The sequence below is a fragment of the Rhincodon typus genome, chromosome 38, assembly GCF_021869965.1.
Source record: "Rhincodon typus isolate 14 chromosome 38, sRhiTyp1.1, whole genome shotgun sequence".
NCBI classification, from domain to species: Eukaryota; Metazoa; Chordata; class Chondrichthyes; order Orectolobiformes; family Rhincodontidae; genus Rhincodon; species Rhincodon typus.
The window spans coordinates 6,023,353-6,045,693 of record NC_063369.1 but is presented as its reverse complement, the minus strand read 5'-3'; the positions used below and the strand labels follow the sequence as shown (position 1 = coordinate 6,045,693).

General features: G+C 43.0%; 1 protein-coding gene across 1 annotated transcript in view; it reads left to right on the top strand.

Annotated features, from left to right (window-relative positions):
- The first annotated feature begins 1,581 nt into the window (after nucleotides 1–1,581).
- The window catches only part of LOC109937273 (protein GPR107-like), a 29,189-nt gene continuing 8,429 nt past the window's right edge, over nucleotides 1,582–22,341 (top strand). The window contains exons 1-11 of the mRNA XM_048617964.1: nucleotides 1,582–1,688; nucleotides 6,145–6,195; nucleotides 6,684–6,775; nucleotides 9,600–9,760; nucleotides 11,963–12,045; nucleotides 13,489–13,554; nucleotides 13,649–13,759; nucleotides 14,914–15,047; nucleotides 16,575–16,650; nucleotides 19,172–19,245; nucleotides 19,841–19,958. Coding sequence (XP_048473921.1) covers nucleotides 6,145–6,195; nucleotides 6,684–6,775; nucleotides 9,600–9,760; nucleotides 11,963–12,045; nucleotides 13,489–13,554; nucleotides 13,649–13,759; nucleotides 14,914–15,047; nucleotides 16,575–16,650; nucleotides 19,172–19,245; nucleotides 19,841–19,958 — 966 coding nt within the window. The 5' untranslated portion in view covers nucleotides 1,582–1,688. The remainder of the gene's footprint in view (nucleotides 1,689–6,144; nucleotides 6,196–6,683; nucleotides 6,776–9,599; nucleotides 9,761–11,962; nucleotides 12,046–13,488; nucleotides 13,555–13,648; nucleotides 13,760–14,913; nucleotides 15,048–16,574; nucleotides 16,651–19,171; nucleotides 19,246–19,840; nucleotides 19,959–22,341) is intronic.

Below are 22,341 nucleotides of genomic sequence, written 5' to 3'. Positions count from 1 at the left end.
AACCAGAAAGACTGCCCTTGAGTGCTTTGGAGCAGTTGGGTCTCGAAACAGCAAAAGGATGGGTGAGATTTTCAGCAGCATCTGAGTTGAGGCAAACCTGGGGTTGGGTGATGTTATGGAACTGGAGTTGGATGGTTTTAGTGATGATGCAGGTTTGCAAGAATGTTACCGTGGTAATACCAAGGCCATTCCTGAACTTAGATGGTGAGTGACATCAGAATACGAGTCTGAGAACCTTGTCACCAAGTCCAGTACTACTCATGCTTAAGACCTGAATGCAAACTAATAGCAGCGGTGAAAATCCCTTAGACCAGCCTGTTCTGGGCGATCAGTAAAACCTTTCTATCAAATACCATTCTCATTCTTTCAGTGCTGGCTTCTCCATGTAAACTTGATCTCATCCATAACTCACCTGCTAGTATCCTGACTGTTATTGAGTCCAGTTCACTTGTTATGTCTGTCACTGTAGATCTCCATTAGCTCCTGATCCGGCCCCCCCCTTCAGTTTTAAAATCCTCATTTAGGTCTACGAGCCTTGGCCTCGTTCCCTGCCTCTGTCTAATTCTCTCCAGCCATACAATCCTCTGTAATTTCTTGTGCATGTCCAATTTTAATTTCTCTGCTACTGCCTTCAGCAGCTTACCCCTGATGCTCCGCAATTCTGTCCTAACCTTGCCACTGTTCTACCTTTCTCTCTCTCTCTCTTGCTTAAGATGTTCCTTAAACTTGCTAAAATAAAGCGAAGGACTACAGATGCTGGAGATCTGAAACACGCACAAACAGAAATTGCTGGAGAGTCTCAGCAGGTCTGGCAGCATCTGTGGAGAAATAGCACTCAGTGTATGTAGGGTCACTGGACTCAAAATGTTAACTCTGTTTTCTCAGCACAGAACCTGCCAGACCTGCTGAATTTCCCCAGCAGTTTCTGTTTTTGTATGTTCCTTAAAGCTGTCAGCAGCTCTCTGCAAACTTGAGACCCTTCAAAATTAGACTGATCTGGCAACTGATCCAGTGGTGGTGACGTGAACATGGCAAGGAATAGCAAGGCTCAAGGCTCTATTTGATTGGACAATCCTCACTGAGACATGCAGAAACCTAGCCAGATAGTACAAAATTAGGAAAAATAAATCTGATTTAAAATGATGCACCTAAAGCGAACTGCAGGAGGTAGAAGAAACAGAAATTTTCCAGCATCAATTTTCTTCTGTTCTGCAGTCATAAAATTAATTTTAAGGGACCAGGGAGATTGTTTAATGTTACTTATCAGTTAATATGCTATTTAAAAAGTGGCTTGCTCCTGACTAACTTTATCGGCTGATCAGTATTGGAAATGGAATTGTGAATTTCTTGGTTCTGTAACTGACTAACCCTTATAGGCTATGAAATCCAGGTTAAAATGCTATGATCCATGGAGTCGTATAGCACAGAAGAGACCCTTCAGTGTATTGAATCAGTGCTAACCTATCTACATGAATTCCACTTTCCAGCATTTGGCCCAAGGCCTTGAATTTTATGATATTTCAAGTCTGTATTATGTCTCCCTTGACTAACCATATTTTCACTTGTTTCAGGATGACACAAGATCGAGAGTTCATTTAAACACCTTTGGCTTCAACACCAATGGGACTTTGAATGTCAACCTCACGAGTCTTCGATTAAAAACAACTATTGACCTGACGAAGATCACAGTGAGTTGTGTTTTGGTGAAATGCAACGCAGTTTAGAAGTCCATAACGCTGTGCCACAGTAATATGTCCTGACTTACTGGATTGCTCAAAGCTTAGTTTGAAATTACCACCGTGCCTCTGCCCAAGCTTCCCTCTGCTGCTGGGCAGTTCTGTAAGTGGCTAACAGTCATCTTCTCCAGAGTTAATGGGGATTTGGTAACAATGTCTAGCCAGTGTTGCCACATCCTGTGAAAGAATTAAAAAAGAAATGCTTGGCTTGGTTCAGCCTCTTCAGAAGAAGAAAGTTATGGTCCTGCACTTTGCCTAAAGTAACTATTTCTAATTTATAGCTGTAAAAACACCTTGATTACCCCATTCTGTCCTCGTCCAACAATTAGAAATGTGCAGTCACTAAACAATTGAGTTGGCAAGGGGAAGTGTCATTTTATATTTCCCCATCAGTTGTTGGGCTCTGGAGGAATTCACAGCAGGCTTGGGGGTAAATGTGGTCCATTTCCGATCACCATACTCAGGTGTAGCCGAGAATAGATTCCCATCTTGATGCACTTTATGCTTGCAAAGCTGATGTATTAAAGAAGCCTCAGGATGAAAAATCTTGAGTCAAATGTCACAAAGACTGTCTCGGTGACCCAGTATTGGAGTGTTTTGTCATCCTGATTCGGGCCCTGACTGAGCCTGGTTTCTGTGGTTGGCACTGGGAACAGTTAAACTTTATTTTGGTATTGCAGTGTCACCTAGTTGTGGCCCCTGGAGTCCCATGTGCCAGAGTTGAAATTGAAAATGAGCACCAAGGGTTATTACAAAAAAAGGCAATCTTTTCTACCCACTCCATGTTCCCTCAAATCACTGGAAGCTCATGCTGTGTGTGGAGAACATACAGGGGATCCCTGCGTTGTGAATGGGTTCCATTCTGGAGTCTGTTTACAAGGCCATTTGTACCCAAGTTGGGATGTAATGTAGGATAATGGAAAGCAGCTGTTTGTAAGTACAGAAAATGTTTGGATATAGGGTCTTTAAAATTGCACCCCTTTATGGGATTGCATTTGTAAATACAAGCATTTGTAAAATAGATGTTCATAAATTGGGCACCCCTTGTATACTAAAAGCATGTTTCGCTGAGGCTCTGCAGGCTAGCTGGCCTGTACTTAGACCATAAGACATAGGAGCAGAAATTAAGCCATTCAGTCCATCGAAATTGTGGGCTCGATATGTGCACAGGGAGGGCTTTGTCACCATTGTGTTGGGTGGTTTATTCAGGTAGAGGGTAGGATTGCTGGTTACTAGCTCTCCAGTTCTGTTTTGCTTGAAGAATGTGCACTTTGTTACTTCAGTCAAATTGCACCCCCCAACGTTTGCGTGCATACACTCTCTCCTGTTGGTCCATCTGAGCTGTATGGATACAGGATGCTATAGGGTGCCCTGTCTCTGAGCGATGAGGGCTGGTATGGGGGTAAAGTTGACCAAAGGCATTCAATAGCAAATGGCATAGGGAAGACTACAAATGTCCCAAATCTGAAATGTAAGTGAGCATCTTTTATAGCACCTTCCGGGAATGTTCAAAAGCTCTTAACCAATTAAATTTAAGCGATTCACTTCAAAAACTACCATGGGAACAACAATGTGAAAATGACTAGAGAATCTATTTTAGTCATCTTGATTCAGAGATAACTATTGTCGAAAGCCAGGGAGAATTTGCTTACTTTTCTTTGAAATGCTGTCTCCTTGTCATTATCTCATTGTGGCAGTTCGTTCTGTGTAAATTGCATGCTGTTTCCTACATTATAGCTGTGACAACATTTCAGGGAGTTTTATTTTTGCAGAGACTAAGCTGTTAAGTTCCTTCAAGGCTGCGATAGATTTTTAATCAGTCAGGGAATTGGTTATGGGGAAAAGGCAGGAAAGCCAAAATGAAGTTTATCAGACCCATCATGATCTCATTGAATCTGCTGTGCCATGCTTTGGGCCAGATGACTGACTTCTGCTTGTACATCGTATGGTCATTTTCAACGTAACAACAGCAGTGATGCTTCAAAGTAACTCCAGCTGTAAAGCCCTTTGAGATATCCGCTGGTCATGAAAATCCCTGTTTAAATGTAGGCGTTTAGAAATGGTACCATTTCTGTGCAACCACTCGCCATTGGATCTTTAACATCCATCATCTGAGAGGGAGGATGGGGCCTCTGCATAATATCTCATCTAAAGACAAGGTCTCTGGCAGAGCAGCGCTCTCATCAATACTGCACTGAGGTGTCAGCCTTTTCATTTTTGATCAAAGTCTCAAGCTTGGGACTTGATCCCACAGCCATCCGACCTGGGAAGAAAGAGAGGCTAGATCAATGCGTGGCCTTTCACTAGCTGGCAGGTATTTGGAAGGTGTGAAGCAGGGCTCATGTGAATGTGTGACATAAAGTAGAGACAACCCTGGTAATTAAAGACCAGTGAGCCTTACTTCGGTTGTGGGTAAAGTGTTGGAAAGGATTATAAGAGATAGGATTTATAATCATTTAGAAAGGAATAATTTGATTAAGGACAGTCAACACGGTTTTGTGAAGAGTAGGTCGTGCCTCACAAACCTTTATTGAGTTCTTCGAGAAGGTGACCAAACAGGTGGATGAGGGAAAAGCGGTTGATGTGGTGTATATGGATTTCAGTAAAGCGTTTGATAAGGTTCCTCATGGTAGGCTATTGCAGAAAATACGGAGGCATGGGATTGAGGGTGGTTTAGCGGTTTGGATCAGAAATTGGCTAACTGTAAGAAGACAGAGGGTGGTGGTTGATGGGAAATGTTCATCCTGGAGTTCAGTTACTAGTGGTGTACCGCAAGGATCTGTTTTGAGGCCACTGCTGTTTGTCATTTTTATAACTGACCTGGATGAGGGCGTAGAAGGATGGGTTAGTAAATTTGCGGATGACACCAAAGTCGGTGGAGTTGTGGATAGTGCGGAAGGATGTTGCAGGTTACAGAGGGACGTAGATAAGCTGCAGAGCTGGGCTGAGAGGTGGCAAATGGAGTTTAATGCGGAAAAGTGTGAGGTGATTCACTTTGGAAGGAGTAACAGGAATACAGAGTACTGGGCTAATGGTAAGATTCTTGGTAGTGTGGATGAGCAGAGAGATCTCGGTGTCCATGTGCATAGATCACTGAAAGTTGCCACCCAGGTTGATAGAGTTGTTAAGAAGTCGTACAGTGTGTTAGGTTTTATTGGTAGAGGGATTGAGTTTCGGAGCCATGAGGTCATATTGCAGCTGTACAAAACTGGTGCGGCCGCACTTGGAGTATTGCGTACAGTTTTGGTCGCCGCATTGGAAAGGGTGCAGAGGAGATTTACCAGGATGTTGCCTGGTATGGAGGGAAGGTCTTGTGAGGAAAGGCTGAGGGACTTGAGGCTGTTTTCGTTAGAGAGAAGAAGGTTAAGAGGTGATTTAATAGAGACATACAAGATGATCAGAGGATTAGATAGGGTGGACAGTGGGAGCCTTTTTCCTCGGATGGTGATGGCTAGCACGAGGGGACATAGCTTTAAATTGAGGGGTGATAGATATAGGACAGATGTCAGAGGTAGGTTCTTTACTCAGAGAGTAGTAAGGGCATGGAATGCCCTGCCTGCAAAAGTAGTAGACCTGCCAACTTTAAGGGCATTTAAATGGTCATTGGATAAACATATGGATGATAATGGAATAGTTTAGGTTAGATGGGCTTCAGATTGGTTTCACAGGTTGGCGCAGCATCGAGGGCCGAAGGGCCTGTACTGCACTGTAATGTTCTATGTTCTATGTTAAACGTTAAACTGCCCCAGAAAGGGAAGAAATCAGAGGTCTGGTAATGACCTGGTGGCAGATTTTTCAAAAGTTGCTATGAAAGGGTGTTTTAGTACTCAAAAGTAAGCAAGTCATACAGATGGAGCAGTGGGAGGTGGTTGGGGATGCAAAAGGTGAGGCACAGAAACGAAAGGGATCCATGTCAGAAAGACCAAGGTAGGCCAGTCCTAATGAAGGGCAAACAAATGTCTTAGTTCGTTCATGATTGTAACACAAGTATCAGCAACAGCCAGGTTATAAAATTGTCACAGCAGAACAGAAAGCCACTTGACCCTTCATGTCTACCCTGACCCTCCTGAAGACAAACTTGCACAATTCTACTCCCTTTCATCACACCTCTGTGCATTCCTGCTCCGAGTTTCTCGATCCCTCCCCACCATGTGACCCCTACTTGAGAGCATCCCACCCAATAGTTGATAGTTGATAGCTCTTGACCCTCAGTGTCCTGCCTTGAGTAATATTACATGATGCAAATTCATAGTTCAGGCATACTGCGTCTGATGTGGCTGAAATGGGAAATGCAGCAGGATTTTTGTGCTAAACACTATTCATCGTCCATTAGCTACATCGTTTCTGTTTTTGACCTTTTTTTTTAATTATCTTGCTGATATGTTTTCTGACTCCTTTCATACACCAGATGGGGTTTAGCCTTGCAAAAACGAAGACTGATGGTGTGGCTGCCTATACAGTGAGTATTATTAAAGGAAGAAAGTTCCTATGCGCCACATTCTTTCTGCAACATTAGGCTGTAGGTTGTGCTGCAACCTCTGAGTGCAGCTCGAGTTCATAGCCTTCTGAACTTGAGTGGGAACTACCCACTGAACCACAGCTGACACTCTCCAAACTGTTGGCATTGCTTCATTTAAAACAAGCCTTCATTAAAACTGATGTGACTGTTTCTAGTTTCCTGTATTCCGGCACTTTCCTGCCTCTGCTTTAAGGGCAGTGAGGCTTTAGACAGAGCGCTGTACAAAGTCAGTTTGTTGCTTCTGCTACTTTGCCCACTGCATGGGCTGCAGTTGTTTGAGGTGGACTGTGCAGACCTGACAGTCCCATTTCCAACAGTAACCTTCCTTTCCAGCACTAAAGAAATGCTTCACAGGTGTAATGGTAATTTTAAATACTTCTGCTTCTCACGTGTCTGCCTTAAGTAATGAGGTTATGTTTCTGGTACAGGTAGATGACTCTGACACATGTTTGCTCGAGAAATATAACAGTTCTTCAGGTGATTCCCTCACCCTCTTCAAATTTGATCTAACACTGAAAAAGTAAGTATTGCCTCATGTAGAAAATTGTCTGTACTCCTTATGGAAAAGGTTATATTCTACACTCTGGACTCTTTAGTCATGTCTTAGAAAATGTTTTGGCTTGTTCTGGTGCTACATTTGGCTTCTTGTGGAGAGAAGGCCTGTTCTCTGGCTCCAGCTTTTAAAAGCTGAGGCAACAAATAGTCTGTTAGCTATATTGGAAAACCATTCAGGGCAAAGCAGCCTGTTTGATAGGCATCACTTCTGACACTTCCAACGTTCACTCCCAGTGACAACAATGTGTGCTAGTGACAACAATGTGTGCTAGCTACAAGATGCACTGCAGCACCACACCACCACTGCTCAGACAAGCACTGCCAAACCCAGGATCTGTACCATCTAGAATGATAGGGGCAGCATATACATGGGAGCACAACCACCTACAAGTTTCCTGCATAAGCCACATAACATGATGACTTGGCACTACATCACCATGTTTCACTGTCGTTGGGTCAAAATTTTGAAAACAGCACCCCCCACCCCCCACCAACATCTTCCACTAATATCTTGTCTGGAGTAATTCATCAAGCAACACCTTCCACGCCCACGACAATGACCATTTTAGAAGGACAAGGCCAGCTGATATGTGGGAATGCCACCCCCTGCAAGTTCTCCTCCAAACCACATACTGTCCCGACTTGAACATATATCACCGTTCCTTTAGTGTCGCTGGTTGAAAGTCTTGGTCATCCCTCCCTCAGGGCACTGTGGGTCTACCTCCACCACATGGACTGCTGTGGTTCAAGAAGGCAGCTCACCACCACCTTCTCAAGGGCAACTAGGGACGATCCATAAATGCTGGCTGAGCCAGCAACACCGATGCCCTGCAAGTGAATAAAAAAAAGGTTAGGGATGGGTAATCAATGCTTGCCTAGCAAGTGAAGCTCACATACCATGGAGAATAAACAAGGGAAAAGTATTTATTTCGTCTTTACGCTATTCCAGCAACCCCTCTGGCAACCACACCTCATCCTCTCTTAATGATCTTGACTTTACCCAGCATTGTATCCTCATCTAAATCGCGCCATATTTTACCTGTAATATGGAGACGTGAACATTCGGAGCAGGAGTAGGCCATTCAACCTGTTGAACCTGCCCCCACCAATCAATATGATCATGGCTGATCATCAAGCTCAATACCCTTTAGCCACAAGAGTTATATCTACCTCATTCTTATTAAAAAAAAACACAATGTTTTGGCCTCAGCTAGTGAGTGTTATTAGTGAATTCTTAAGGCTCACCACTTTCTCAGTGAAGAAATTTTTCCTCATCTCGGTTTTAACAGGTTTACCCCTTAAATTAAACTATGACCCCTGGATCTGGCACTGCCCTGCTCCCCTCCTCACCCCAACATGGGGAACATCCTTCCTACGCCTAACCTGTCTAGTCATACTGGAATTTTATAAGTTTCTTTGAGATTGCCCCTCATCCCACTTAAATCCACTGAAAAGAATCCTCACTGATATATCTCTCCTCATATGTCAGTCCTGCCATCCCACGAGTCAATTTGGAAAACCTTTGCTGCACTCCCTCTGTAACAAGAGCATCCTTCTTCAGATAGAGAGCCCAAAGCTGTGCAGACAATTCCATGTGACCTCACAAATATCCTGCATAATTGCAGCGAGGCATCCTTGTTGCTGTATTCAAATGTTCTTGCTATGAAGGCTGACACACAGTTTGCTTTCTGATGCCCTTGTTGAGCCACATTTGGAGACTTGTGCACAGTTCTGGTTGCCACAGTGCTGGAGGGGTGTGGAGGCTTTAGAGAGAGTGCTGGAGGGAATTTGCCAGGTTGTTGCCTGCTTTCTGGGGCGGGTGGGGTGGGCGGGTGGGTGTTAGCTGCAGGGAGAGAGATTGAACTGACTTGGTTTGTTTCCACTTGAACGTCAGAGGCTGAGGGACTGCCTGGTGGAGGTTTGCAGGATTGTGGGAGGCTTGGTGGGAGTTTTGCCCCCCTCCAGGGTGGAGATGTCGGATACTAGGGGACAGGCGTTTAAGGTAAACGGGGGAAAGTTTAAAGGAGATGTGAGGGGCAGATTTCTTTTTAAACAGAAGGTGGTGGTGGTGGAGTGTGCTGCCAAGGGAGGAGGTGGAGGAAGATGCAATAGCAGCATTTGAAAGGCGCCTTGATGGACTCGTGACTAGGCAGGGAATGGAGGGATCTGGACTGTGCAGAGGCAAATAGTTTTTAGTTTAGGAACATGTCATGTGTCAGCATATCCTTGATGGGCTGAAGGGCCTCTTCCTGTGCTGTACTGTTCTCTACCTGCTTGTACCTCTGCCCTTAGTTGGAGCGACTAATGCACAGGTCTCATTGAGATCTCACCCTCCCTCAATACACAGCCATTCAAATAAGTAATCTACCTTCCTATTTTTGCTACCGAAGTGGATAACCTCGCATATATCCGCATTATGCTGTATCTACCATGTATTTGCCCACTTACCTAGCCTGTCCAAATCACACTGCAACATCTCTGCATCCCCCTCACCCTTCCACCCAGCTTTGTATCATCTGCTTTATAATGACAGTTGTCATGGTCACTCAGACTAACTTTGTTCCAGGTTTATTGACTGAATTTAAATTCCACCAGTTGCTGCAATGGGATTTGAACCTGTATTTTCAGAGCATTAGCCAGGTCTCTGGATTACTGGATTCACGTCCATTGACACCACTGGGTCACCATCTTATCTCTGTGGAGAACAAAAAACACAAAGTCAAAAAATGTTGTGTTGGAGTTGGTATTAGTCATGCTGAAATTGTAATGTTGAAGTCCTATGTCAACAGAGTTTTCATGAAGAAACAAGGTGGACAGAAAAAGCTGCAGATAATGCAACCGGATGATCAACAGAATTCTGAAACGAAAAATACACCAACTGTGAAGAAAGATGACCAACAGGCAAAGAGCCCTGGGCCAAAAGTAGCGGTCCAAAAGAATGTTAAACCTGGTAATCACATCTATGACTCGTATTTTCCAAAATAAAAATGTATACAGCCGGGCTCTAATTTTTTTTATTTCCCTCTCTCTGTTGCTTTTGCTGATGTGTGCAGTGGTGTGTTTGAAGCACTATTGATATATCTGGAGGAGACTTGAAATGTTTACTTAGCTTTGATCTGGGGATGGAGTCTCTAAATAGTGGCTTCATTGCAATTAAATCGGACATTTGAAAAAAAATGCAACGACCTTGTCTGAAAACCTCCACTAGTTGCCTACTGGATTCCGGCAGTCTCCCTGTTGACAATGAGAAATAGCATGCAGTATTGTAAGTTTCAGATTTCAGTCTTCCCCCGATACATCAGAGGCGTAGTGTAGTTTCTGCGCCCTGGTCCCGTGCTGTATTCGAGCAGACAAATGCTGGGGAATTCCGCAGAAGATTAAAAGGAGAGAAGAGCTAACTCTCCTTTGCTGCGGTCTTTTGCCAAGACCCAGATTCTCTAGCGCAGTAATCCACTTTTTTTTGAATATTATAAAGTATTATGTCAAGCAGTTACTGCGGTCATGCAATTGTGTTAATGTCAGTGGCTGATCCTAATTTAAGGGAATACAATACTGTCTACGTTGTTGTTCTTCAAAAGTAGTTCATGGGACAGCGTTTATTTTGTAATAGGTGTAAAAGGAAAGAGATAATTTGCATTTTTATTCCCGCCTTTCACAATCTCTGGATGTCTCAAAACCTTCTCACAGACAGTACAATATTATTGGCATATGCTACTGCAGGGACATACAGTAGCCAAACTGTACACTGGAAGGTCCTGCAAAAAGCAAGGGATCAGTGACCACCTAATTCATTTTGGTATTGTTGGCTAAAATTTTGCCAAGTTATTGAGTGAATGCCCCTTGTCCTTCTTGAACAGTGGTGTGGAATCTTTTATGCCCATTATAGATGGACCTCAGTTGAATGTTTTGTAGAAGAAGATACCCAGGCTGTGTCCCTGAATACTTTGCTGAGGCATTAACATAGACTGCAAAAACCTTTATAATGCCTTTAAGATAATGATAGGTCTGAAGGTGCTTCACAGGAGCATTGTAAAACAAGCCTTGTGAGGAGATAGAAAAGCTTAAGTAAACAGCTTTGTGAGGAATGTCTTAAAGGAATTTAAAAAAGGTAGGAGCGGAGATGTCAAGGGAGAGGGTTCTAGTGCTTGGAGCCTCATCAGAGGACATGACTAGCAATGGTAGAACAATTACATTCAAGGATGCATGGCACCTTTGATTTAGAGGGGTGAAGATAGCGTGGAGGGTTGTGGTGCTGGAGGAGATTACTCCGAGGCAGGCACAGAAGACCACAGAGGGATCTGAAAACGAGGATGAGAATTTTAACATCAAGACTGGGAGCCAGCAGTGATAGGGGACCAGGACTTAGTACAAGTTAAGAAATAGGGGTTTCAGCTCTGAGGGGATTGTGATTATTCGAAAGAGCAGAATACATGTGGTTATGGAGAGAAGGCAAGGGAGTGGTACTAAGTGCAGACAGAATGGCCTCTTTTTGCACTGTAACAATTTCAATAATTCTGAACACTGACTAGAGATTGAAACCTGAACCTAGCTAACACATAACCTGAAGCACTGGAGGTTGTGGGGTGACCTTTATAGAAGTTTATAAAATCATGAAGGGCATTGATAGGGCGAATAGCCAAGGTCTTTCACGCAGGGCAGGGGAATCCAAAACCAGACGGCATAGGTTGGTTTTGCGGGGGTCGGGGGGAATGGAATGGAATGGAAAGATTTAAAAGAGACCTAAGAGGTAACGTTTTCACACAGAGGGTGGTGCGCGTATGGAATGACCTGCCAGAGGAAGTGGTGAAGACTCGTCCAATACAACATTTAAAAGGCATCTGGATGGGTGCATGAATAGGAAGGGTTTCTATTGGGTTAAATGCTGGCAAATGGAGTGAGAGTAATGTAGGATATCTGGTCCGCATGGATGAGTTGGGCCGAAGGGTCTATTTCCATGCTGTACAGCTCTATGACATTGTGTACTTAGAGACCAAAGAAGCTGGAGGAGCTTGCTGGTTAGCTTTATTATTACTTGTTCACATTGGATGCCACGATTTTTAAAGTTGCTGGTTAGGCCCGGCCTAGCTATTTTCCTCATCAACTTGCTCATGTTTATGAGGTATGGCTTCATGCTGAAATTCTGTTTCATTAGGTTCAAAGTCAAGACGGAAAAGAGAAACAGATCAAAGTAAGGGCAAAGAAGCGTCAAAAGGAAAAGTGCAGCCAGTTGAAGAGGTTGGTCTCTGCAATGTTATAATTGAATCAAATGCTTGGTTTCAAGTTCCACTTAATAGTTATTCTGATGAGCGAATGCATCTCAGGATTGGCATGGTTACCTTGAATCTAACCAAAGAATGCAGCAGACTCAAACTGGTGACCCTGACACCTACCAGTTTATGGAGATAGCTTTTCCGAACCACTGCTCATTGTGTCTGAGGATCTACTGCCCTATCCCATTGTAACGTACAAAATAGTTCTGAGGCTCCAGATTTTATTGTGACTGAGTAAGTCAAATCAGTGTTTTTGTGAGGTCCTTAGGAATACAGGTCCAGTTCAAGGTCGTCTGCAGATTATAAATGCATGCTGTTATTGGAAGGGGCTGCCTGGGAAAGGTGGCACTGATGAGATATTTCAAGTCACCATTTGAGGAAAGCCTGGCAGTAGGTTGTAGTTTCAGGTTGAGGGTGAGGATGGGGGAAGCAGAGCTGTTTGATGTGCTAGGGCAGTGCAAGAGAAAAAGAGGGAGAAGGCAGTCACAAAGAGCAACACAGTAGAATCATTAGCCTCATTTTACAGCCTCCAGGCTTTGGAAGTGTTTTGGGCTGGTACGTCTCCTAGTCTGGCAATGAGACTGGGAATTGTCTCAGTAAATGAGCAGCTCCAAGCTGAAGGAAGTGAGTGGCTCAAATCCATTTGCATGGGTGTAGCTGTTAAGAAGTCATAGAGTTGTAGAAATGCATGGCATTGGAGGAGGTCTTTTGACCCACAAAGTGACAGTAACCAGACTTGAGTTGAGTATGTATGCATTCGTAGGGTTTGTGGAGGTACTCCCTTGCTCTCCCCTTTACTCTCTCATTGTCTCTCAGGATGTTGAAGAGAGCTGGAGCCAGAGCAGAACAAAAAAATCATTGAAGGGAGCAGCAGTGGAGCCTGAACTGTACGGCATTGTTAGCATTATAGTAGGAAGTACAGATTAAAATTGTCAGTGCAGTTTTTTTCATTAACGCCAGGTTGAGCTTATTGGTAGGTGTAATGCATCGCTCTTTTTTCATTAATGATGAGCACTGGGGGATCATGAGCTGTAGGAACAAACTTTATTTATATAGCACCTTTCATAACTTTAGGATTTTTTCAGAAAACCCTAATAGCCAAATGCAATCGCTTCATAATATAGGGAAGATCCCAATAACAACACTATGGTAAAAAAACAGATCATCAGCTTTCTTGTTGATGCATATTGAATGTGAGTCTCTAAAGCCGGTGAAGTGGGTTACCTTTCTGTTCTAAAGTCTTGGGTATTTTCGAGTTGGGTGTGTTGCGGTTGTATAGGGTGCAGGCACCCATTTGCTCCCTGATGATTTGCTTCAGTAATAAAGTTAGAATCGGGGGTTCTTTCAGTAGTTTATATGTTCAGCTAAGTGTTTTGCAGCATCTGGTATTAAACTCTTTCCTCTGCAGAAGAAAGCTGAAAAGGACGAGGAAGTTTTTGAACTGCACCACGAGAATGAAAGCTACGCCTTCAATGTAAGAGTTTTTTCTTCGCAAAGCCCAATTGCTTCCTGTGATATGTATCGATCTTGGTACCATTGATTTATCCATCTGTAATCCTTCCATGCAGTTCTTCATAAAGATTCCAAGCCCAGCAGAGGAAGGGCTTTATACTCTCAGCTTCCACAACTGTTATAAGATCCCTTCAGAGAAAAAAAAAGCTGTTGCATTTGACATGACAGTAAGTATGTTTGCTGAAGGACGCGGGGGAAGATGGGAGAGCGATTTCTCCTCAAAATTGATTTAAGTTTGTTGTAGCTTTCCAACAAACCAAGGAAGGTAGATAGAATTAAAATACAGATCAGCTCTGATTGGGTTGAATGGAGGAGTAGGCTCATGGGGTTGAATGGCCGCCACCTGTTCCTGTGATCCCACCATTGCTTCCTGTGTTCCATGAGATGACTTTTGGCTCAATACCTAGCAGTTTATGCAAATTGGAATGTGCATTTTGATTAAAACAACCTACTCCAATGCCTTCTCACCATGACAGCTGCCAACTTTAGGTAATCTCACTTTTTCAAAGTTTCGCTCTTGGTTGTTGGTGTAAACTGTCAAGGTTGCATGGATAAGTGGGTGGTGGCCCTGAGCCTGAACCTTTGAGCTGAAGTCCCAGTCTAGTCTCAACGGCCGAGGATGATCTGCTTATAACGTGGCCTAACATGTTGAATATCAACCTGCAAATTCTTCCAACACGCCAAGAGCAGGTGGTAAGACCAGAGAGATTCCTGGTTACCCACATGACTTGGGGTGGGGGGAGGGTGGGATTTAAAAAACACATTATGGAGCTACGATCCGTAGCCCCAGGCTACATAATACATGTCCAATATGTAACTGTGATTCCCTGGGTGATCTGTAATGAAACTACACTCTAACTGTGAATGACCTGAATAATTTTTTTCAAAATAACTTGCTTATTGTAATTATTTCACATTTGTCTTTTTGTTTGGGTGCATCATTACAATTCCTGATGTTTTATAACAATGGGTGCATTTACTTAATGCCTGTAATGTATTAAAATGTGCCAAAATGCTTCACAGGACTATTGTCAAACAAAATTTAACAGAATCACGTACGAGGTATTGGGACTGTAAAGCTGGTGAGCTGAGATGAGATGAAGTACTGTTGTGAGGATAGTGTGTCAAAGTCCAGTTGGCATGTTAATCAAAGTAACTTCCTGAAAGGCTCATACCTGCTATATTTCTGTTTGGGCATATGCTGGGCAGTGCATAAATGGAGTCCAGCTGGTTATTATTGTTTACTCTTGTAATTGCTGTTTTCTTAATGTCTACACAGTCTGTACGTTAGCACTTTTGCATTTCAAACTTTCCTTCACAGATTGACATAACGGCAAAAAATCCGAGGACCTACCTTTCTGCTGGCGAGTTCCCACTACCTGTGCTGTACCTGGTGATGTCTGGGTTTTTCTTTGTGGCAGCCTTATTCTGGGTCTCCCTGCTTCTAAAGCACAGGTAACCCTCCTTCAGTGTCCACTCCTCAAACTTCTTTTTTTTATGGTGAAGTGTGTTGAGTGACTCAACAGGTTGTAGAGTGCCAGTGAGCCAATGTTTGGTAAAATGTTGTTTCAGAAGGCGTGATCCATTATACAGCAAATTATGTGGTCATAGGTTGGCTGTTCAACAACTGTTCTGTGTTGACGAGGGTGAGCAGGGTAATCTGCCTTATGGCAACAGAAACCATTTTAGTTTTATTCATTTCAAAGATTTGACCTTAAAGTTGCTCAGGCTGAAAACAAACAAAAATGCAGGGCTAGGGAAATTTGAGTCCTATCAAACACTTGTATATTTTAGAATAATTATTTCAAGTGTTTTGATGAGCACATTGTAGTTTCTTTCTGTCTTTACCCTGTTACATTTAAAATATTTTCCGTTTATCTTGCTGTCGCTGCACAGACTGAAACTGAAAGGAAGGGGTGGCGTGAACAGTTAGGCATGGAGCTGTAACGTGTGATCTGCTGTTAGAATCATCGAATCCCTGCAGTGGCGAAGCAGGCCATTTGGCCCATCGAATCTACACCGACCGTCCACAAAGCATCCCACCCAGATTCACCCCCCACTACCCTATCCCTGTAACCCTGCATTTCCCGTGGCTAATCCACCTGGCCTGCATATCCCTGCTTATTACAGGGCAATTTAGCATCTAACCTGCACATGTTTGGACTGAAGTACCCAGTGGAAACTCATGCAGACATGGGGAGAATGTGCAAACTCCACACAGACAGTCACCCAAGGGTAAAATCAAACCCAGGTCCCTGGCGCTGTGAGGCAGCAGTGCTAACCAGTGAACCACCATGCCGCCCCCAGATTTACCTGATTGCAGAAAGACGCCACTTAGCCCATCGAATCGTACTAACCCAATGACGTGTATCCCTTCCAGACCCGCTCTATTCCCATAACCCTGCATTTAGCATAGCTAATCCACCTAGCTTGCACGACCCTGTTTATTGCGGGGCAATTTAGCATGGGCAAAATACCTAATCCACACATCTTTGGACTGTGCGAGGAAACTGAAGCACCCACTGGAAACCCATGCAGACATGGGGAGAATGTACAAAACTCCACGTAGTCATCCAAGGCTAGAATCAAACTTGGGTCCCTGGTGCTGTGAAGCAGCAGTGCTAACCGTTGAGCCACCATGCCGCCCCATTGAGGAAAGTTCACTCATCAAAGTTAATACTTGGTGTTTCAGTGTAATGGGATGCTGACTAATTAGGATGGGAATGGATTTTATGTATCACTCTAAATAAGAAAAAGAAAGCAGAAACTGCATACATGCATCAAAAATAAATTTTTCTGAGGACTGTAGCAGACACTAACTGCTCAAGAGGCTGGTGTAAGGAAATGAGGGCAATATTTCTGATCTGCTAGACAATGGGTTTGTGTTTCTTTGTGCCAACTTTACCTAATCTCAATGTCTGTGTTTGTTTCACTTGTTGCTATCAGTGCCTGCTATACCCTAATCATAGCTGTTTCTCCCAGGAGCAGTGTATTTAAAATCCACTGGTTGATGGCTGCATTGGCGTTCACCAAATCCATCTCCATACTGTTCCATGCAGTAAGTATAATTCTATTGATGCAGCTAAATATTGGTGGCGAATCTTTAAAGTCAACAGCTTGTCTTCGGTTTCCACTCAAAGTACACTGAATCGGCTCTACCGTTGGATTAAGTTTAAATGCAGTGGCCCAAAAGTGAAGCTGAGCCAGGCAAGCACTTGCAGCCTGGAATTGTTATTTCTAATCAGCCTGCTGAGACACCATCTCCAGGGTGTGAGGGACTTGAACCTGGATATCTTGTCCAGAGGTAGGGACACTACCACACGTGATATTTGTTGTGTTTAACCACCACAGCTTAACATTTATATTTCAGATTTATTAATTGAATTTAAATTCCACCCCCATCTCCCCAGATGATTAGCTTGGCCACTGAATTACAAATCCAATGAGATTACCCACTGTGCCACTGTCTCCCCAACATTGGAAAGGACCTTGCAATATTAGAATCCCTACAGTGTGGAAGCAGGCCATTCTGCCCATCGAGCCCGCACTAACCCTCCGAACATCTTTGCACTGTGGGAGGAAACTGGAACACCCAGAGGAAACCCATGCAGACACGGGGAGAATGTGCAAATTCCACACAGACACAAGGTGAAATTGAACCCAGATCCTTGGTGCTGTGAGGCAGTAGTGCTAACCACTGAGTCACTATGCCGCCCAATTGTGCAACCATCAAACAGTTTTTTAATGCATATTTTTTAAAGCTATGTATGATATACACTTGTGTTCCTAGAGATATAGAGCAAAATATTGTGTTTTCTATATATTGATGGAATCTAAGGTATTTATCACATGACTTGTTTATGACTCCTTGCAAAGTTACCACTGTGAATACAAGTTTCTGTGCCTTCCTGTGCTTATGTACTGCGAACCCAGTGGTAAAAAATGATGTAAAGCTTCAAATTGATGACCTTTTATCAGAACTGTTTGGATGAAAGGGCACCAACCTGAAACAACATCATGGCTTTTCTCCCCACAGAAGCTGCCTGACCTGCTGAGTATATTCAGCATTTCCTGTTTTTTTTATTTCAGATTTCCACCATCTGCAGTATTTTATTTTTATGTTTCCATTTGCTTACCACTTTTTACACTTCTAACAAATGCATAGGTAAGGGATGAGCAGAGATCTATGTGTTGCAGGGCTGTTCTTCAAAGCATCCTATTGCTCCCAGTCCCGCACTTTCTAAAAAAAAAAACTGGATAAAATAAGAGCAGAACAAAAATATTATTATTTTCAAAAATGGTGAACCTGACTACTGCTGTTTCATGGGAAGCATCCAGCCTTTTAAAAAATTCTTTCATGGAATGTGGATGTCATTGGAAAAGCCAGTATTTATTGTCATTCCGAATTACCCTTGAACTGAGTAATGTGCCTGGCTATTTTAGAGGGCAGTAGGCCAGACCAGGCAACAATGGCAAATTTCCTTCCTAAAGGCTATTAGTGAACTAGATCTTTTTATTTTGACCATCGACAATAATTTCATGGCTATTGTTACTGAAACTGGCTTCTTAAGTTCTGGATTTATCCATGTAATTTAACTTCTCGCTGATTTGGTGGGATTTGAACCATGTCCCCAGATCAATAAAATGAAGAGCTGTAGATGCTGGAAATCTGAAACAACGACAGAAATTGGAGAAATGCAACAAGTCTGGCAGCACCTGTGGAGAGAGAAAGCCAAGTTAACGTTTCGGGCCCAGTGACCCTTCAGTGACAACCTCTGCTTTTTCTCCAAAGATGGTCATTGAGTATAGGCGTCGGGAGGTCGTGTTGCGGCTGTACAGGACATTGGTTAAGCCACTTTTGGAATACTGCATTCAATTCCGGTCTCCTTGCTGGCGGAAGGATGTTGTGAAACTTGAAAGAGCGCAGAAAAGATTTGCAAGGAAGTTGCTGGGCTTGGCGGGTTTGAGCTATAAGGAGAGGCTGTTTTCCCCGGAGCGTCGGAGGCTGAGGGTGACCTTATTGAGGCTCATAAAATCATGAGGGGCATGGATAGAGTGAATAGCCAAGATCATTTTCCCAGAGTAGGGGAGTCCAAAACTAGAGGGGCATAGGTTTAAGGTGAGAGGAGAAAGATTTAAAAGGGACCTAAGGGGCAACTTTTTCATGCAGAGGGTGGTGCGTGTATGGAAGGAGCTGCCAGAGGAAGTGGTGGAGGCTGGTACAATTACAACATTTAAAAGGCATTTGGATGGGTACGTGAATAGGAAGGGGTTAGAGGGATATGGGCCAAATGCTGACAAATGGGACTCGATTAATTTAGGATATCTGGTCAGCAGGAATGAGTTGGACTGAAGGATCTGTTTCTGTGCTGTATAATTCTGTCTCTAGATGCTGCCAGGTTTGCTGAGTTGCTCCAGCAAATTCTGTGTTTGTCTCCAGAGCAATATCATGGCCCTCTGAGTTTCTAGTCCAGTGATATTACCATTATGCCACGTTGTACGCTGGCTGTAATTGTTTGATGTTTACCTGTCTTATCTCCAGTTCTGTTTCCAATCTTTATTCATTTACTCTTTTCCAGATCAACTACTATTTCATTGCTGTTAAAGGATCAGCGATCGAAGGTTGGGCTGTGATGTACTACATTACTCATCTGTAAGTATTTATTTGGATGTTTGAAGGAGAGGGTGTGGTTCAACTTGTTGGAAGAGCTCTGGGCTTCCATTCAGAGAGCCTTGGCTGACTATTGAACACATTAACTCCCTTTGCTTTCTGTTCCTACTGTTGTTTTGGTGTTAGTTGTGCCTCTTTGAGCAGCATTCTCATTTACAAGTCAAAGTCATAAGTGCAGGTCCTGAGGGAGAGCCACACTGTTGGAGGTACTGTCTTTTGGCTGAGATACTAAACCAAAGCTCTGTCCACACTCTCCGCAGGGCACTGTTTGGTGAAGGGCAGAAGACTTGCTACCTGTGTGTTGACCACTCAACCTGCATGACCGAAACGTATTATCTGGTCATTGCTGTTTGTGGTAGCTCACTTTGTAGTGTGCAGAAATTTTACAGTGTTCCCTAACATTGCAACAGGGTAGAGAGTGGCTTGAGAGGTCCCAAGATTGTGAAAGACATAATGTGTCAATGGAAATCTTTTCTTGAATCAAGTTTAAAAGCCATATGCAAAATACTTTTAAAAAGGATGCTTCTTTTAAAGTGATGGTAACAATTTGAACTTCATATCCCACCTTGTTCTGCAGATTGAAAGGTGCCCTGCTGTTTATTACTTTGGCTTTGATCGGCACAGGATGGGCTTTTATAAAATATATCCTGTCAGATAAAGACAAAAAGATCTTTATGATCGTGATTCCTCTTCAGGTAAAAAAGAATTAAATTACTCTGGACTGAAATTCCTCTGTTAAATGTGTATAGTTTTGAGAACTGCAAGGAGTTTTGCAGTGCTAAGTAGATGATTTTAAAATTGATTGATGCTCGCAAATATTTTGCTTCAACTTTTATAAGTCACGAAGAAAATCGCTTCCTGTTCCTTTGTGACTTTTGTGTTCCAACACTGTTCTCCCTCTTATTTCCATACTCCTGATTCCACAGTCACTGGGCTATCTTGTAGGTTGTCAATTTGGCCTTTTTTTTAAAATAAGTTCTTACAAAGTATCAGTGGGGCATTTTTTCATGGGGAGGAGGGTGAGGCCATCCATGATGGAGCCAATCTTGTCCAGTCCCCTTTTCCCAGTCGGGCTCGTGGGGTAGACAGCAGCTGTTACAATTTGAGGTGCCTTATTTGTCCCCAATGCTCAGTGTTTCTGCCTCCCATCACCCAGCCTGCCAAGAAATCAGAAAAAAATTCCCCAGCATCTTAAATTGTTGCTCTTCCTGAGTCCAGCAATTCATTACATGGAATTGAGCTGAGGCATTGCTGCTCTGTAACACTGTATCATTGCATCAAGCTGCACTTCACCTTTTTAATGTCAACTATTAAAATCGATAATGGTTTGAACAAATACCCAAGTTACACATCACCACTAAAACCATTTCGGGAGAACAATCCACTGGTGTCCAGGACTAAAAATGATGTTACAAAACTCCTTGATTCCTCTCTTGTTACAAGAATAGTTGTAAAAACATTTAATCGATTTAATATGTTTATGTAAAACACGAAGACCCACGGCAGAAGCCTGGTACTTTGGAAATCAAGGAGCAGCCGGTAGTGATAAAAATATAATTATTTGGACAGTTGAGTTCTTTGATGAGATGATATAGGCAGTGGATGAGGGTGGTGCTATGGATGTTGTACATTTGGACTTTCAGGAAGGATTTGAGACGGTGCCACATGGAAGGTTGGTTAGCGAATTAGAAATGTTTGGGATTTCCAATAGATTGGAAGTTGGCTAAAAGATAGAAAACAGAGGATACGTATAGATGGGAATCTCTCAAACTGGAGACGAGTTGAAAGTGGTGTTCCCCAGGATCGGTGTTTGGACCTTTGCCTTTTATCATTTATATAAATGATTTGGAGATGGGAGTTGAGGGCAAAATTGCGCATGATACTAAGCTAGGGAGAGCAGCGAATTGTGAGGATGATGCTGCGCAAATTCAGAGGGGCATTGACAAGTCGGCCAAATAAGCAGGTGCCTAGCAAATAAAATTCATTGCCGAGAAATGTGAGGTAAGGCATTTTGACAGAAGAAACATGGAGAGACAACACAGGCTCAATGGTACAACTTTGAAGGGAATACAGGAGCAGAGGGACCTTGGAGTTCACATACATGATTCTCTAAAGATGGCCAGGCAAGTTGAAACAGTTGTTAAGAACACTTGTAGGATCCTTGCATTAGTAAATAGAGGCATAGAATATAAAAGCAAAGAAGTGATGCTACACCTTTACAGATGATTAGCCAGGCCATATTTGGAATATTTTGTTCAGTTCTGAGCACCTTATTTAAGGGGAGGGTGTTAAAGCCCTGGAGAGAGTTCAAAGGAGATTTACTAGAATGATACCAGGAATGAGGGATTTTGGATACAAGGCAAGATTAGAGAAATTGGACTTGTTCTCCTTGGAGCAGAGAAGATTAAGAGGTTACCTTATTGAGATGTTCACGATGATGAACAATTTTGACAGGGTAGAGAAGGATATTCTCTTTCCACTAGTTGGTATGTCAGTAACTAGGGGTCACAGTTTCAAGATTGTCAGCAAGAGAGCTAGAAGTGAGATGAAGAGAAACTTCTTTACTTGGAGAGTTGTTAGGATTTGGAATACACTGCCTGAGAGAGAATTGAAGGCGGATTCCATAAGAGGTCTCAAAAGAGAATTGGATATATATTTGAAAGGGCTGAAGTTAGATGGCTACAGAGATAGTGCTGGAGTGTGGGACTAGCTGGGTAGCTGTTTTGGGAGCTGGTACAGACAGGATGGGTTGAATGGCCTCCTTCTGAACTGTAAAATTGTATCATTCTAAGGCTATGCAGTAGATAACTGTGCTAATGGCAAGCTAGTCTGTTGACTGCACAACAACAATAATATTGTATGTTGTGGTGCTCATCAGTTGGATGGTTTGCATTTTGGAGGCAGTGGGGCATGGGAATACAAGGGACATTACCAATTTGTGGACAGTTCTTCATAATCAGATAATCCCCGTGTCTTGTATAGTTCAAATCTAAGGTTGGACTCATAACAAACATGGCCAATATTTGTAGTGGATTGTTAGATTGTTGAAAATATCTTCCAGATTTTAGAGGAACATAT